This window comes from Podarcis melisellensis (assembly GCF_964234715.1).
Source record: "Podarcis melisellensis genome assembly, chromosome: 5".
Taxonomy (NCBI): domain Eukaryota; kingdom Metazoa; phylum Chordata; class Lepidosauria; order Squamata; family Lacertidae; genus Podarcis; species Podarcis melisellensis.
Window position 1 is genome coordinate 79639635 of NC_138537.1, and position 16123 is coordinate 79655757.

At 42.0% G+C, this 16123-nt stretch overlaps 2 protein-coding genes across 7 annotated transcripts in view; one reads left to right on the plus strand and one right to left on the minus strand.

The window, feature by feature from the left end:
• The window catches only part of LOC309371169 (uncharacterized protein), a 238664-nt gene extending 222709 nt beyond the window's left edge, over window positions 1-15955 (minus strand). The window contains exon 1 of the mRNA XM_081913849.1: window positions 15541-15955. Within this exon, the coding sequence (XP_081769975.1) occupies window positions 15541-15578 (38 nt within the window). The 5' untranslated portion in view covers window positions 15579-15955. The remainder of the gene's footprint in view (window positions 1-15540) is intronic.
• The window catches only part of RASGEF1A (RasGEF domain family member 1A), a 237947-nt gene that overhangs the window by 184147 nt on the left and 37677 nt on the right, over window positions 1-16123 (plus strand). The window contains exon 1 of one of the 6 annotated variants that reach the window (XM_081913702.1): window positions 9958-10176. The exons of the other annotated variants lie outside the window; for them this stretch is intronic. Coding sequence (XP_081769828.1) covers window positions 10150-10176 — 27 coding nt within the window. The 5' untranslated portion in view covers window positions 9958-10149. Of the gene's footprint in view, window positions 1-9957; window positions 10177-16123 lie in introns of those variants that run through there. 6 annotated transcript variants of the gene reach the window in all.

Here is a 16123-nt window from a genome sequence, read left to right on the forward strand (position 1 = left end):
TGAGTTTAGTGAGGATGTTGACAGTCTTTAAGAGATCCCCTCACAGAACCTCTGGTGCCAGGATCCCAAGGGGAAGAAGGAATGACTGCTAAACTGACTAAACTCTGTTGATATGGCCACAGAACCCACAAACCTGATTTTCACTGATAGCTTTTATATTCACAGCTGACTGAGAAGAGCTAAATTAAGTTACTGCCTCATTGAGACCATTACTGCATCTTATTATACTAAATCTTAACATTTATTATACAAAATCCACAGTGAATTCTTTTATAAAATTTATTTTTTTAAAAAAAAATCTACATATAATGTACCTTTTACTAAATTAAAAACAGAACATTTAAAGTAACAGACAGGTAACAATTTTTTTATTTTTTTAAAGGAACTGGGAGGTTAAATTTTTAAAATGAAGGCCTTTCCTTTAAAATAAAAGTATCTTTTGCACTGAAAATGTAAACGAACTGGGAACTAGTTATGATTAGGAGTGACCCTGAGCTGTTTCACAGAACTACAGTTCCCAGGATTCCCTGCTTGAGGTCCTTCGCAGCTTTGAAAACCATCTTTCCATTTGTCAAGCGAATGTGCCCTTAATTCCTATTGTTAAAAGACACATCCTTTATTCACATGTTTGTTTTGCACCGGCCAATTAAATGTATTTTTTGCTTAGGAGGAAGCTCAAATTCAGTGGGAGTTCCCCCTCACTGGTAAATATACATAGGACTGCATTATCATTATGCATAATTCAGATTCAAATACTAATAATGTCATGAAACTTTATAATATACAGAGGTATCTCACCTAAGTGTCCTCTGAGGCTGAATACTTAGCTACCTGCTGCTAATTGCTCCTGGAGGGCATTTCCTGCACGTTCCATGCTGCCACCTCACCCTGCGTGCCTCTCTTGTTTGTGTCAGGCTTTGTTTGCCAACTGAAAAGAGCCCCTCCCTGCCGAAGCAACCCAGTAGCGATAAACAAGAACACTAAGAACTGATACCCTAAACTTAATCCAGCCCAATTTTGAATAAGCTTGTTTACCATTGCACTCGCACATGACAAGGTCACAAACCAGCACAGAGCTTGCAGCATTTAAACTCGTAATAGACTCAATAAAATTCACTCGCATAAAAACATTCTCGTGAATTGCCACGTGCTCCGTATGAATGCATAAAAAAAGGAATTTTTAAAAGATGTGTTGGCTGCATTAAATGGCTTTGTTACTTCGCTGCTTAGAGATAACAGGCAAACTGAACAACCACCCCGTTTTGCAAATTCCAAAACTTCTGCATCACCTCCCCATATAGTATGCTTGTTTGATGTGGTGCAGTTTCAAATAAGAGCTGTGGACCTCACAATAAACCAGTGCACAGTGCTTGAAGTGTAGCAATACAACACTATGTTGTACATACAACACTACGTATGTGGAAGCACTCAATGAGTATGGAACCTGGTCAGTGCCTAGATGGAAGATGACATATATCCCATGTAAACAACTCTGAGGTTTCTAAAGAAAGGAAGCGTTTAGTATAATCAGTAAAATAACAAGCATACTATTTACAATTGAGAGGATAGTTTGTAGCATAGTGTTTCAGTTGCCATACTCAAAATTTATAATCAATTTTTTGAGGGTGTAATACCAACGTGTCAGAGGGGAGGCGTAAATCTGAAGGCAGTTCTACCACCTAATGCAAACCCCTTCTGGTCTCAAGCCAGCAGAGTGGAAGTGAGGATGGAAGAACAGTCTGCATACCTCAGTTGTTTCTGAGCCTTAAAGTATTAATTTTGGGTGTGAGGATTGTCTGTTTCCATCCCATTATTTCAAGCAGGAGGGGAAAGGGGCAGGGGAGAGGTTTAGAGATGCTCAGAGGTGTCTAAACCTTCCTCCAGTTGTTGGATCCAGAATGTCCCCAGAATGTCCCTTTTCTGGCCCTACTGATGCCAGAAGTGTGATGTCAGTTGGGCTAGAACTTCAGAGGGATGCTGGTGGTTGTGAAGAAGTAGGCTTCAACACTGAAGTTTGGTCTTCAACATCCAAGGTGAAGATCCAGTCTGCCCTATGGCTACATAGGATTGCACTCTTAAGTGATTATATGAACACCGCAATATTAAAGAGCATTCTCTACCCAGATTCAAACATCAGCAAAATTATTTTTCTCTCAGGAACAATGGAGTAAATTTGCTCCTTGCTTCTAGCATTCTGGTTAGTTAATGCAAAAGCACTGGGGAATAATGATCTATCCTTAGGAGGATTCAAAGTTGTATTTTATTGACTTAAAGTGGACTACATGTATTTGGGCTTTGTTATTTCTTATTTAAAAAAACAATCCCCACTCCAATCTCACTCTTTCCAGGATGACTCTCAACAGTTAGCACTATGCCATCCCCATTACAAAACCTCTCGCTGTGGGCCTGATTTCAAACAGTACAATAAAACAAACTAGAAATTATTGTCATTATTATTATTTCCAGCTTAAAGGTAAAGGGTAAAGGGACCCCTGACCATTAGGTCCAGTCGTGACCGACTCTGGGGTTACGGTGCTCATCTCGCTTTATTGGCCGATGGAGCCAGCGTACAGCTTCTGGGTCATGTGGCCAGAATGACTAAGCCACTTCTGGCGAACCAGAGCAGTGCACGGAAACACTGTTTACCTTCGCGCCAGAGCGGTACCTATTTATCTACTTGCACTTTGATGTGCTTTCAAACTGCTAGGGTGGCAGGAGCAGGGACCAAGCAACAGGAGCTCACCCCATCGTGGGGATTTGAACCGCCGACCTTCTGATCGGCAAGTCCTAGGCTCTGTGGTTTAATCCACAGCGCCACCCGCGTCCCTATTTCCAGCTTAGTTTATAGCAAAATATGTAACATCATGAGATAAAAGCTCAGTTTCTACATTAAACATGCTGGGCCCATTTTATACTGCTCCAATGATTTTCAAATTTTGTTGTAGAAACCCTTTGATTTTCAGACACTTTTCAGGGGTTCCTTGTGAGTAATGGCAAGCAAGCTTTCCTAAAAGCAAGATGGCATGCTCCTATTAGCCTTCCTTTGCAATTCCAGAGTACCCTCTCAATTTGCACATTGTAGAATCCAGTTTCATAAACAAGACACTTTCAGTGCCCCACATAAGCCGAGGGTGACATTAGAACGCAGCCCACAATGTTCTGCAGAGTTTTGGGTTTTCATGACAAACGAAACCAACGTGAAAGGCTCTCTGCAAGGAGGGAAGCTTGAAAACTATTGCAACTAGATCCAAAGATGCCTAGGAAGGTATTGGCTGTAGCCTGACTGAAGATTCAGTAAACTGCTTTTAAGCACTTGTTGCAGAAGTTGCCTGCCCCACAGTTGTGGCCAATCTGGTTTGCAATGGAGTATCTAATATGTTGAAATTAACTGAGGGTTTCTGCTTCACGCCTCTGTACCACACCTTCTAACTGGGAGGCCTGAGGTAATACTAAGCTCATAAAGCATGCTGAGTATGAACATTCCAAGAATACCTCCCTTTGTGTACAGGTTGTGCTGTTACATAAGAAAGAAAGGCAATCCAGCATGTCATCCCCTCCACTGGTTTACCACATCACTGCATTCCAATAAGGCACTTTCAGCAATGTTTCCAAGCAATGTTTCCAGCAATGTGTTCCTCCTGTACAAATCTGAGGTGAAAGATCCTCTATGCTAAGAAGACTGTTTTTCCTTAGATGCTCCCCAACCTTTTTGCTACTGTACATGAGTGACTTAAATCACTAGTAAGCTAGAAGTCTCATTATTTGCTATTTACAGAGTGAGAAAGATCATGTCTTTTCCGTGGCCTGCCCTCATTATTCCTTCCCCATTTCCTCACTCCTTCCGCACCAAACTTCTTTTTCAGAACAGCATTTCATTCCACATGTATTAGGGAAGGATGAATCTCTATGTTTCTAGACCACGTCACAAGTTTTCACCCATAATTTATTTCAATTTCCGCATTAATCTGCATTTGAAAAACAACAACAAACCCTTATCAAAATCAGGGGTGGTGTCAAGGGTTGGCATGTGGTGTATTTTTCTCCGAGAATATGCATTAAAATGGGCCTTTGCTCTCAAAATCCATATTTTGATACTTTCCAGAACAATGTCATTACACTTGGAGAAATGTGAAATATGGTGGATAACTTAAGTTCCAATACACACATTGGTCTGAGATGTGTGCATCAGGTCGTTTCATATAGGAATCCAAAAAAATGTGAATTCTTCAAGTGGTTGTAGCATGCATGACGTTCTGCGAACTCTTCTTAAAGAGCAATGTACATGTAATGAACCTAAACATTACTGAAAGAACTTACTAAGAGGATGTAAATGGCATATGTCAAAGCTACTTCCCTTGTAATTAACATGATTCAGAAGAATGTAAATTGGTGCCTTTGTAATTACTTGTTGCTGTCCTGTAGGAATCGGGTATGCAATTTATCCAAGTGTCTTTAAGTAAATCGGTTGCAGCGCACTGCAATCCAGTTCTTCGTTTGTTTTTGACTCTTTAAATTATCACGGTTCCCTTTGACCCCCGCCTTCACAATTTTATGTAAAAGTGCTTAGTCTAAAGAAAGAAGGAAGCCCCGCTCAGACTTGTTGAGTAGGATAAAATACTTTTGAACAGTTTCTCTTCCCAAAAATTTTATGTGTCAAACTGAGTGCTATTTATAGAGCTATGTGTACATAACACATACTGCAGTGCAAATGGAACGCATTGGTCTTGTGTCTGAGCTGTAATTCTTATGCCTGTTTACTCAGAAATAAGTACCACATCGTTCAGTGGATCTTACTTCTAAGTAAGTGCATATAGGATTATGCTTAAGACACATTAAACATCACGAGACTTATTTTTTAATACAGTATGCCCACAATTTACATGCCTTTAACTTGTGCATGTTCATCTTTATGTGCTGGCTGGGGCGGGGAGAGAATTAAAAGGGGGTGAAAAGGGGGTGGGCATCCAGGAAAAAAGACTGGTAATCCCACCCACCATTGAACCCCCTGTGTTTTGACTATATGTGATTTTAGCTTTATGGATAAATATGGATAGGGTCACACTTTTTGGCCAGCTGTGATAAACTCTGTCATTAGCGACTTTGAATGAATCAGTTTCAGTTTCACACCATAAAAATGACAAAACTGTCATTTTTGGAAGGGTTTGGAGTAGATAAAGGAAATAGGAACTGTAAAATATTCTCAGCAGTTGGAAGAATGCAACCTGAATGGCAGCCTTGACCACAGTATAAGCATCACCGTCTAACCTATAACTGAAATATTTTTTGCATTTTACCAAGACAAAACAGAGAATGGCTTGCAAAGGAGAACAGCAGCAAAACCCTGGAAAACCCCAAAGTGCACAGCTACAAACCAACTGGCCTGCTAGTAAAAACAACACAGATAACATCTGGCCAGGCCAGTTTCCTGCTGGTTGTTTGGCAAGCCTACCAGTCAGCCAGGTGCATAAAAACCTCCCTGCTTTGGCAGTTCAAGGCAAGCAGCAAAAGGAGAGATTTGTAATACTCCTCTCAAACCAAATTGAAGTCATGTTCTTTCCTGTAATTTCACACAACTTTGAAATGTACCCCATCTTGGCTGGGGGGCAAACTGGTTTACGGTCAATTGACGATGATAGCTTTTATTGTGTGCTTCCTTTACACATTTCCAGACACTTCTAAGTAAAGCCATGTAAAATCTAGGTATCTAAGGGGAGCTTTACCAACCTTTCACCCAAACCATGCTTGGTTATTTGTTTCCGTTACACTTTTCTTTAAAATACAGAGGTTTGGGTCAAATATTTTATCAATCCACAATCTAAGCCAAAGTCAGACTTGTACTTCTTCTTGCAGACAATACACACATATTAAATGCACTAAAGTTGTTGGACTACAATTCCCATCACCAGAGGTGTACATAGGGGTTGGAGAAGCCGGCACTCTCTGGGGGTGCAGGCCCTGGGGGAACACAAAAATCACCCCAGAAATCTGCCTCTGGTTATCTGTGTCAGGTCATGAGTTTAGACCAGAGCTGGAAACTCAGCAGTAGGAGAAATGGCGAGGCAGTATGAAGGTAGACCACTGGAGACTATGGCATCTATGATGTATATGTGTTTAGCAACATGCCACTGCTGTTGCAGTAAGATCAAACGCAGGAGATTCTTCCTGTCTTTCTTGCCATTCCTCCTCACCTCACCCTCACTCCAGACACTTTGACTACTTGGGTCACATAAAATGTAGTGATTTCTAATGTGGCTACTATGGTAAAGTGATTTGGGGGGGGGGCAATACAGATCCTTGTCAACTGCATAAGGGACCCTAGATAGACCTCTGCCCATCACCCCTGACTTTGGCTGTGCTGACTGATGGGAGTTATAAGTCAACAACATCTGGAAGGTAACACTTTGACTACTCCTAGCCACACACAGAAAACACCAGGGATAAAATACTGGAAATGTGCTTGTGAGGGAAGCTACCTTGATAGAACCGTTCTTATCACCATGCAAGGAAAGCCTCAAATGTTGACAGAGGTTCTTGGGAGGGAGATGAACTGCCATGACCTTTGTAACAGAGTGTGGAAAGAGCAACACACAACCTTGTCCCTAACCACCCGTCAACATTCAAGATGAAAAGCTCGTAGAAATTAGTTCTTTCCAAGGTTTGTTTAGAAAAGGGCCTAAGCCGCAGGTTAGTCATTCTTATTAGGCATGTTCGCCATTGCTATTATACACAGCTGCTTTCAAGAGGCACAAGGCAGGCACTAAGTGTAGAGCAGTGGAAGCCAAAATGTAAGTGTTTCTAAATACATTGAAATATATACATTCTTACAAGCAAGGTGGGAAGTGATTGCTACAACCAGGTTACAAAATTGCTACAACCAGGTTACAAAATTGGAGCGATGTCCCGAGTAGCCCAGTTTTAGCAACGGGAATTAGACTAAAAAAAAAATGAAAATGAAAAAAATCTTAGTCATACTTGCCTTTAAACCAAATATAGCTAAATGATTGGTGTCTCTTTCATAAATTCATATCCTTCTCCTGCCTCCCGCAAAAAGAAATTCAAAGCTGCCAATAGCAATAAAATATACACACAAACCAATTTGACAAATAAACCTTAATTTAAAAACAAAAATCAACAAAAAACATCCATTCATAAAGCTCCCCAAACTGAGTGAAGCTATAAAGGAAAACAGTCTTAAAATATTAATAAGAATGAGAGGATGGAGGTTTTCCTTCCTAAACCAGGCTTTAGCCCACAAAGTGTTCGGGCTTGGCAAATCTAAACCAAGAGGACTTTCCACAAGGTGCATCCCACAAAAAGGACTCTGCTCCATTTTGCCGCCCCCTGGGATTCAGGTGATTCCTCAGGTGATGAATGGAGCATGTGAAGAGGAACTTATGGAAGAAGGTCTCTTTGAAGCATATGGGTCCCAAGCAATTTAGGTAATACTGTATTCTTTTCTCTTCTTTCATAATGCAATATAAATAATACAATCATAATACTTAAGGGGGGGAATGTCAGAAATGCACACTTAATTCATTCTTGTTGATCCTCCAGAACAAGTAGATAAATAAATTATTAGAATTTATCCAAAATTCTTCAGTGAGGTACTTCGTCAAAAGCTTTTTGAAAGTCCAAGTACAAAATATCAATTGGATCACCTCTATCTGTATGCTTGTTAATACTCTCAAAGCACCCTAAGAGGTTAGTGAAACAGGGCTTACATTTGCAAAAAAAGCCATGCTGGTTCTGCTTCAGCAAGACTTGTTCTTCATATGCTTTCCTGGAAGACACTTGAAACTAACTGGATGTTATTTCTTGGATTCCCCCCAGATCACTTTTTAAAAACGGGAATCCTGATGGCCACTTTCCTTTATAGAGGCCTATCTTAGAGACACATTAAATCTTTTTGTTAACAGTATCAGCAATTTCACATTTGAGTTACTTAAAAACACTTTGGCAAATGCTATCTGAACCTGGTGATTTTCCGTTTTTATTTTGCCACTAAGGCCTAGAACACTTTCTCTTATCACCACACTTCTTCAGACTCTCCTTCCTGTGAAAGTTAGTTCAGGCACAGAGATCTGAACTATATTGTCCATTGTAAAAGTATTCACCCAGCTTCTCTGCAATCTTCTTTTCTTCCTTCAATATACCTTTGACCTACTTGTTGTCTAAAGGCTGAAGCACCTCCCTAGCTTATCTCTGGCTTCTAATGTATATAATGATTTTTTGTTGTTGATCTTTATGTTTGCTTGTTCATAACTATGCACGCCTCACATTTCGTTCCCCCCATCTCATACTGTCTGCTTGCACTTCTTTTGCCAAAGTTTGTTTCCTCATTTGGACAAGACTTTCTGAAGATAGCCTTCTTTGCTTCTAACAGTTCCTTCACTCTGCTTGCAAACCACATCCCCTTGGTCCTGGTGGTACCTTTCTTGATCGGTGGTAACCATTCTAACTGAACTTCTAATATTGTAGCTTTCAATAACCCTGAAGCATTCTGGAGACATCTGACCCTTCTTAACTTTCTCTTTCAACTTCATTTTGGGGAAATTTCCTCTTTTGAAGTCAGATGTGACTGTGTTGCATTTAACAATTAACCATGTGAGTAATCTCGTGCATATTTCAACACAGCAATGAAGGGCCGGGGGGGGGAAGGGTCATGGGGGCAGGGAGTGGTGCATCTAAGAACTGTTTTCGCAATCAGCTTTTAAATTGTCTTTTGCATTTCCTACACTTGAACACAAATAATGAAACCTAAATGAGCTAGAACATTCATTCAGTTTTAAAACAAGCCTCTTCTATATTTGATATGTCTAAATACTGGAAAAAAGGTAACAAATTAAGACCAAAAGACATGGCTACTTGCGGAAAAAATCAGAGGGATACAGATACAGTACCTGCCCTTTAACCCATAAATTATTCCAGGACAGGACAGCAGTTAACCCTATTAGCTGGGCAAAACGTGTCGGACAATAAAGAGCTATTGTAAGCATACTAACATGATATACAGTAATTGTTTTATTATTATTATTTTCTTATTATTCACTAATTACGACCATTGTTATAAGAGTAGGAGTAGAGGCATGTTAGCAAGTGGGGAAGGGTGAGTCTCCACCCCCAAGAAGCTCACATTCTAAATATACACAATGTGGAAGACAACAAAGGGAAGGAAGGGAGGCAAAGGAAACAGGATGAATGTAAGCAAAAGTTTGTTAGGTTTTAGCTGGGGATGAGAACACTGTTTTAATTATTAGGATCTGGGGAATTTTTCCACAGCTGCTAGCGTCCTATTGAAGTAATGTGAAGTTGATGGCAATGTAGAGTGTGCTGTGTATCTGTTAATTCAGTCTGTTTGGATTCCTGGATGATCATACTATTTGTTGCTTGTAAGGAGCCATGTGCCCTGATAATGCTACATAAATGAATAATAATAATAATAGTCATCCAAATCACAAGCACACAATCCACGATTTGACACTCATGCAAAGGGTCTGTTTGTCAGTGTTTACCGTTACTATCTGTCAGAATTCCCCTTCTGACAAGAAATAACTCAAAAAGCCGTTGTTCGAAACAACGAGGAACTATTTTGAGAAACAGAGTCGGTTCTGTGAAACTGGCTAGAAATACTCTGACTGCTCCACACACGACCTTGGGTGTTTTATTTTTTTCAAAATAAAAACTCCAGATCATTCAAGTAAGTTCCTCATCTTTGCAGCCCAGCCCTTTCGATCTCCGAGAAAGCAGAGCTGAAGGGTGAGTGGGGAATAGTATTACCATGCGACCCAACCTGTTGGAAAGCTTTTCATAAAGGGAAGCAGAGGGTGGGCTTTTCCTTTCAAAGCTGGCACTCTCAGCGCACAAAAGGCAGCTGTAGTAGTAAACTCCACTCCTTTTGAATCAGACAAGCTTCCTCTCAGCCAACGGCAAGCCAAGCCAGCTGCTGACGTCAGAGCTCGTCTGGGAAGCTCGCAGGCTTTCTGGTTTTGCTCAGATCAACTGGAGCTGTTTTTGAGATCTGAGCTGGCGGGAAGGGCAGCTGAAGCCCGAGAGCTTTGTCGTTTTCTCCTCTCAGGCTCGAACTGCGATGCTCGGCTAAGGGTTACCTCTTTTAGGAAGCCACCGGGATCAACATAACACTACAAGCTTATGTACATACTACAGAAAACAATGAGGGTAAGGAAAAAGAATTCCCCATTCTTCCTTTATTTCTCTTTTACGGAATTTTCTGGGAATGTCTTGTTTTGTTGTTCTAATACTTCTTTCCCCCTCCTCCCGAAAGAGCAGTAAATGACATTCGGGACTCAGTCCGGCCAGGTGAAGCTTTGGCTTCTCTGCTAAACTGGAGTCGTGTCGCATGTCAGGCACTACAGCCAAGGTTTAAAAGTAGTGCGTATGTGGATATTGTTAAATGGCTTTGCTGTGTTGCGGGGAAAAGAACGGCTCCCACGTTAAAAAAGCTGGAGGGGTGTCTCTCTCTTTTTCTCTTTATGGGATCCTGTCAAAGTGCATTTTTGCTTACAGATCCAAAATGCACATTGCGGTTTGGTTTCGCGTTTGGCTGCTGTCGTATAAATATAATTGGGCCAGCTTCAGAGTACTTGTGCTCCAGAGACTGCTGGCGAAAGTACAGTATGCGTTTTACATTGTTTTATCTAGAAATAAGGAATTCTTTGAGCTCTATTCCAGTGTTTACTGACAGACATACATAACAAGAGTAGGTGACTTTTAGCCTCGGCATGGGCGAACATAAAGATCTTAAACATCCCAGCTCTGCATTCTTAACATGCCAAAGCAAATATATTATTTCCCTCTCTCCCCCCCCCTCTCTCTCTCTCTCTCTCTCTCTCTCTCTCTCTCTCTCTCTCTCTCTCTCTCTCTCTCAGTTAGCTTTTAACTTGTTTGGCTATTGCTCTCTTTTCTTGAAGTGGAACTAGATGTTGCTAGACGCACTACTTTGTGTATATTTTGTACTCCTCATGGCAACCTATAGCATTCTACAATGCACAATGTGATGTCATCACCCGTTTCATTTTTCTGACACCATGATCAATGATAGGAGAGGGAATACAAGGCAGAATGTTATGTTATTTTAGATTTTTGTGTTCCTTGGGGCAGGGAGAGGTTTTGCTTTTCGCTTATATTATTCTAGAATATACCACATAAGAGAAACATGTCATGCAACTACAAGTCTCAAAACCATTGAATCCATTGTCTTGGTAGTCAATGTGGTACAGAGGGGTGGCATTTCCCTGGGCTGGGAAAATCCAGGTTCAAACATCTATTCAGTCATGTTTTTGGGGTAGCCTTCAGTAAGTCCCTGTTATGCCAACCTCAGAAGGTCATTGTGAAAAGAAAATGAGGTATTTTAAAGGAAATCCACAGGCAAGCAACTTATTTGAGATAAGCCAGTCCTCTCTAGAGATGTGAAGGCGCTGTCAAAAAAAAAAACAAGAAAAGAATCAGGGAAAACCCCAATTTCCTTCTTTCCCTCCCCTTAAGACCTCTTCCTGATTTTTCCAGTGGTGAGAAATGGAAGTAGGTTTTGTTGCCACAGAATACCTAAGGGTGTAAAGAAATGGATCCTGGGTAGGTTTAGCTGAATTGCGATGTACAGTCGTAAGAACCACCTGAGTGCATTACCCCCCCCCCCAGGTGTGCATATGTTCCCTCTAGCTGTACATTCTGGGGATGGTGGGTGAGGAACAGCAGCAGAATGCCTTCTAGCATTGCTTCTTAAACTCTGCATATTCAGGGTGATTGTGAAAGTGGTCTCCTTGCCCAGAGCCAAATACACATGGGGCTCCTTCACAGAATTAGGAACCCTGATTGCCCCACAAACCAAGCTGTACACATGTACAGCAGTTTGCACACATTCTGCTTTTACACTCATTCTGAACATGTGGGTGCCAGGCAACATGGGTAGTGCGTGCACCAATACCAGCAAAGTTGCTAGCAGGCACAAGCCTCTACCCAAGTTTATTTATCATGTGAGGAGGGGGTTGCTTAGTATAGATGTGCTAACATGCCATTTCATGGATCTGGAATCTCTTCATGCACGGTCAAGGATTCTACTCTTCATATTCAAATCTAGGTGCCTAAGAACACAAGAGTGGTCCTTCTGGATCAGGCCAAAGGTTTCATTTTGTCCAGCATTTTGTTTACATCAACAGCTGGCCAGATGATGAGAAAGGGCATGAAGGCAACAGCCCTCCCATGTGGTCTGCCCTCCACATCTGGTGTTCAGAGGTCTACTGCCTCTTAACATGGTAACTTTCAACTATCAAAGCTGAAAGCTGTTGATACACCTGTCTTCCTCAACTGATAGGAGATAAGAACTACACAACTTTTATAAGATATCTGAAAGCAGCCCTGTATTGGGAAGTTTTTAATGTCTGACATTTTATTATGTTTTTGTATGCGTTGGAAGCTGCCCAGAGTGGCTGGTGTATAAATAACAACATTTTGATTATTATCAGGATTGTACCCTAAATGGGGCCACTGATGAATAAGAGGGAGGGAGCAGCAGGCTTGGAAGCAAACCCAAGGTTTCCAAAAGTACAAAAAGGGAAACCCCAACACTACCAAAACCATCTAGTTGGTACTGCCCATAGTCAGTGGCCTCAGGATGCTGAATGTCCATTGGTGGAATGGCAACTGGGAGCAGTATGGAATGGTGTTCCTGGAAGAGGGCTTGGCTGGCAGGCTCTAACCTTGAAAAGAAGTGCACTACATGACAACATTTTGGGATGCGGGTGGCGCTGTGGGTTAAACCACAGAGCCTAGGACTTGCCGATCAGAAGGTCGGCAGTTCAAATCCCCGCAACAGGCTGAGCTCCCGGTGCTCAGTCCCTGCTCCTGCCAACCTAGCAGTTCGAAAGCACATCAAAGTGTGAGTAGATAAATAGGTACCACTCTGGCGGGAAGGTAAACGGCGTTTCCGTGCACCATTCTGGTTCGCCAGAAGCGGCTTAGTCATGCTGCCCACATGACCCGGAAGCTGTACGCCAGCTCCCTCAGCCAATAAAGCGAGATGAGTGTCACAACTCCAGAGTTGGCCACGACTGGACCTAATGGTCAGGGGTCCCTTTACCTTTACCTTTACATGACAACATTTTGTTGCAGGCCCCACTGATCTAAGCAGATCCCTGCATCTTGTTGCTTTGAATCTTATGTTAATTATTCACTTTGTGAAGGAATACCTCCTTTTGCCTGTGTTAACCCTGCCAATGAATCAATTTCATTGCCTGACCCTGCGTTTTAATATTATGAAAGAAGCATGTTCCCTCCTATTCCATAATCTGCATCTAGATGAAATAGCCTGACAGTGCACACTGTACATGGGTAGCTCATTAAAAACCACTGCCATATCCCTTAAAAGGAAGGAGTAAACTCACAGGCAACTCGCATAATAAACAGAGTCAAGCTGCCTTCCACGTCCCTCCCTCCCTCCCAAAGAAACATCCCATTTGTCAAGCTGTCATGTGAGCCTACAAGGATGCCTTGTGACTAAATTTGTGAAATACCACAGAACATTACCAAGAAAGCACTTGTGCATAGAATTGCCGTGTCTCATTTCTCAATTATATGTCAATTAGATGCTGTACATTTTGTCTCTCGTCCCCATTCACATGAGTCACTTCAAACATTTAAATGACAAACACTGGCCTGAACTGTGGGAGGGATATGCTGCTGTTTACTATTAGGGACATTCTGCCTTCTAAGTCGTAAACAGCTGTGCAGGATTCTGTCCTAGCATATGAGCTGGCAGGAGTTTTCTTCTTTTAGTTATGTCTTCTTTTAGTTATGTCAGGGTGATGTTGGAATTAACTTAGAGAAGTCCCCAACTGGCTTGCTAAATATTGCTTGGGGGGGGGGAGCTGCCTTAAAAGGAAACATAATGTTTGGCTGGTGCTTTATATAGCAGAGCTGGCTCACACTGAATTAATGTCCCATATGAAATTTAATGTTGCTCCCCCAGCTCACATCATGTTGTGGTATTGCCTCCTCAAGGTTGTCCCAAAAGTAGTTCCACCCCCCTCTTTTTTATATAAGTAAATTGTGTGAAGGGAAGGACCTTCAATGGGAGCAGTTATGAGAGTTGCAATACCCTTGTTCTAGCCCCTATTGGCCTAAGAGGTGTGAGGCATTTGTGTTACACCATTCAGGGTTTGTTTTGGGTTTCACAGTAGCTCCCTAGATTTTGATAAGCCAGGCAGCTGCATGTCCTTCGTATTGTGTTGAGCTGCCAGGAATGCGGGGAGTGGAAGAGGGTTAACAGTAGAAAGCAACAATTATTTTAGTGTTAGTATTAATGATGAAGTGAGGTTGACTCACCACCTTGGACCTTGCAATGAACATCCATGAATTTTCATCAGATAGTGGGAGGTTCATGAACTGTTTGCTTGCATATACATCAAAGGGCAGTAAGGAGTCATGAATGCCCATTACAAAGTTTGCTGAAGTTCCGTGGCTGGTGGAATTTTTCATGTGCCATATAGACATTACATATGCATGGTAGAATTCTGAGTGATGGCATACAGGAGCTCTAGAAGTACTTAACAGTGATGTGTTATAATTTAGTTAATGAATCCTCAAATATTGCAGGATATCTACATTTTAGTGTGATTAAGGGGACTTTGTGGTTTATGATGTGCCTGGCAGTGACTGGCTTAGTTGCTCTAATGTCCCAGAAAGCAGAAATGTCTCTGACTGCCATTGGCTCAGCAGCTCAGAGCCCAGAAACAAGCATGGCAGGCAGCAGAAAAGGTGATATGGAAGAAACGGGGGGTGGGGGGTGGAAAGGAAAGGTCCTGAGAAAGCAGTGCCAATCCATCAAAGAAAGTAGGGTCCAGAGAATGGAGGGAAAGCAAAGGCTGCGGGGGGGGGGGGAGAGAGAGAGACTGCAAAGAAAAGAAAACTGAGATGGCAAAATTGCTCATGACCAGGAAATGCAAAGGTGAAGAATTGCATATTAACTATCAATAAAGAGCCCTATCTTTGGCTATAGGCCTTGAGTATTCACATATTTCAGGAAACTAATTTTCCACTAGATCCCTTGTTTGTGGCAATAACACAGTCTCATGGACGTGATACCATACATACCAGCCATGAAATGTTTACAAAGCCATCCCAATATTCATGGCACGAAGGAAGCAAAGCGATGTCACCTGAGCCACTATTGAGGATTTCTCTTAGCAGCTACTCCCGATATAGCTTAGCAACCTTGAAAATTCAGGCTAGTAAACACGAGATACTGAGAAAGCATATGGAGGGCTGATGCATAATCACTCTGACATTCACGTTTCATGATCTAAGCACACCATGGCAACTCGATTGTTTTCGCCTCCCATGTAAATTTGCTTTGCAGGCACACATATTTGTAGTTGTTGACTATCGCATACTTCAGTCTGATAGCTAGGAGAAAAGCTGGGTGGGGGGAGCTCTGATCTCTGCCAATAATCCAGGATAGCAGGTATACTATTTTTCCCTGAAGCAAGACAGAAACACAAGACACTGTAAGGTTGTGTTTGCATTCACCAGTATGTTGTTAAGACAAACAGGCAGTCTGGCCACATGTGTTTCTGTCCCAGGATAAGACCTGGTTCCTGCTACCTTCCTCTGACCATGCTTAGAGAAAGCTGCCAGACTCAGATACTCGGTTTAACCAACTGCTCCCTTTCCCAACTGTCCCTATAGCCCACACACCTTTGAAAGCATCACCCCAGCAACGCGTTCTTCAGTGTTCCAGAAGCTAACTGCTTCCCCAGATTACCTGCTCTTTGGCAGATGTTGTGTCAGCAGACACATCTTCAGACATTTCTAGAACTGTTCATGTATGAGAGGGCAGGGCAAATGAGATGAACTGCTGTCAAGATCTAAACCAGATGAAGCAGAACAGCCATGCTTGAATCAGTTTTCTGCTAAGTAGCCATCTAAACGGGTCAGGCAGAATTGCTTTGTTCCACCTTGGGAAGCTCCTCATGTCATGTGGATATTTCCTGTCCTGTTAAGATCCATTGAAGAGACTTTACTACACAAGCCCCATCTTTGGGATGCTTGAACATCGATGGCCTTGGAAGAGCAGTGTCATTTCTCTTGAGAATTCTCCCCCCAAGTAAGG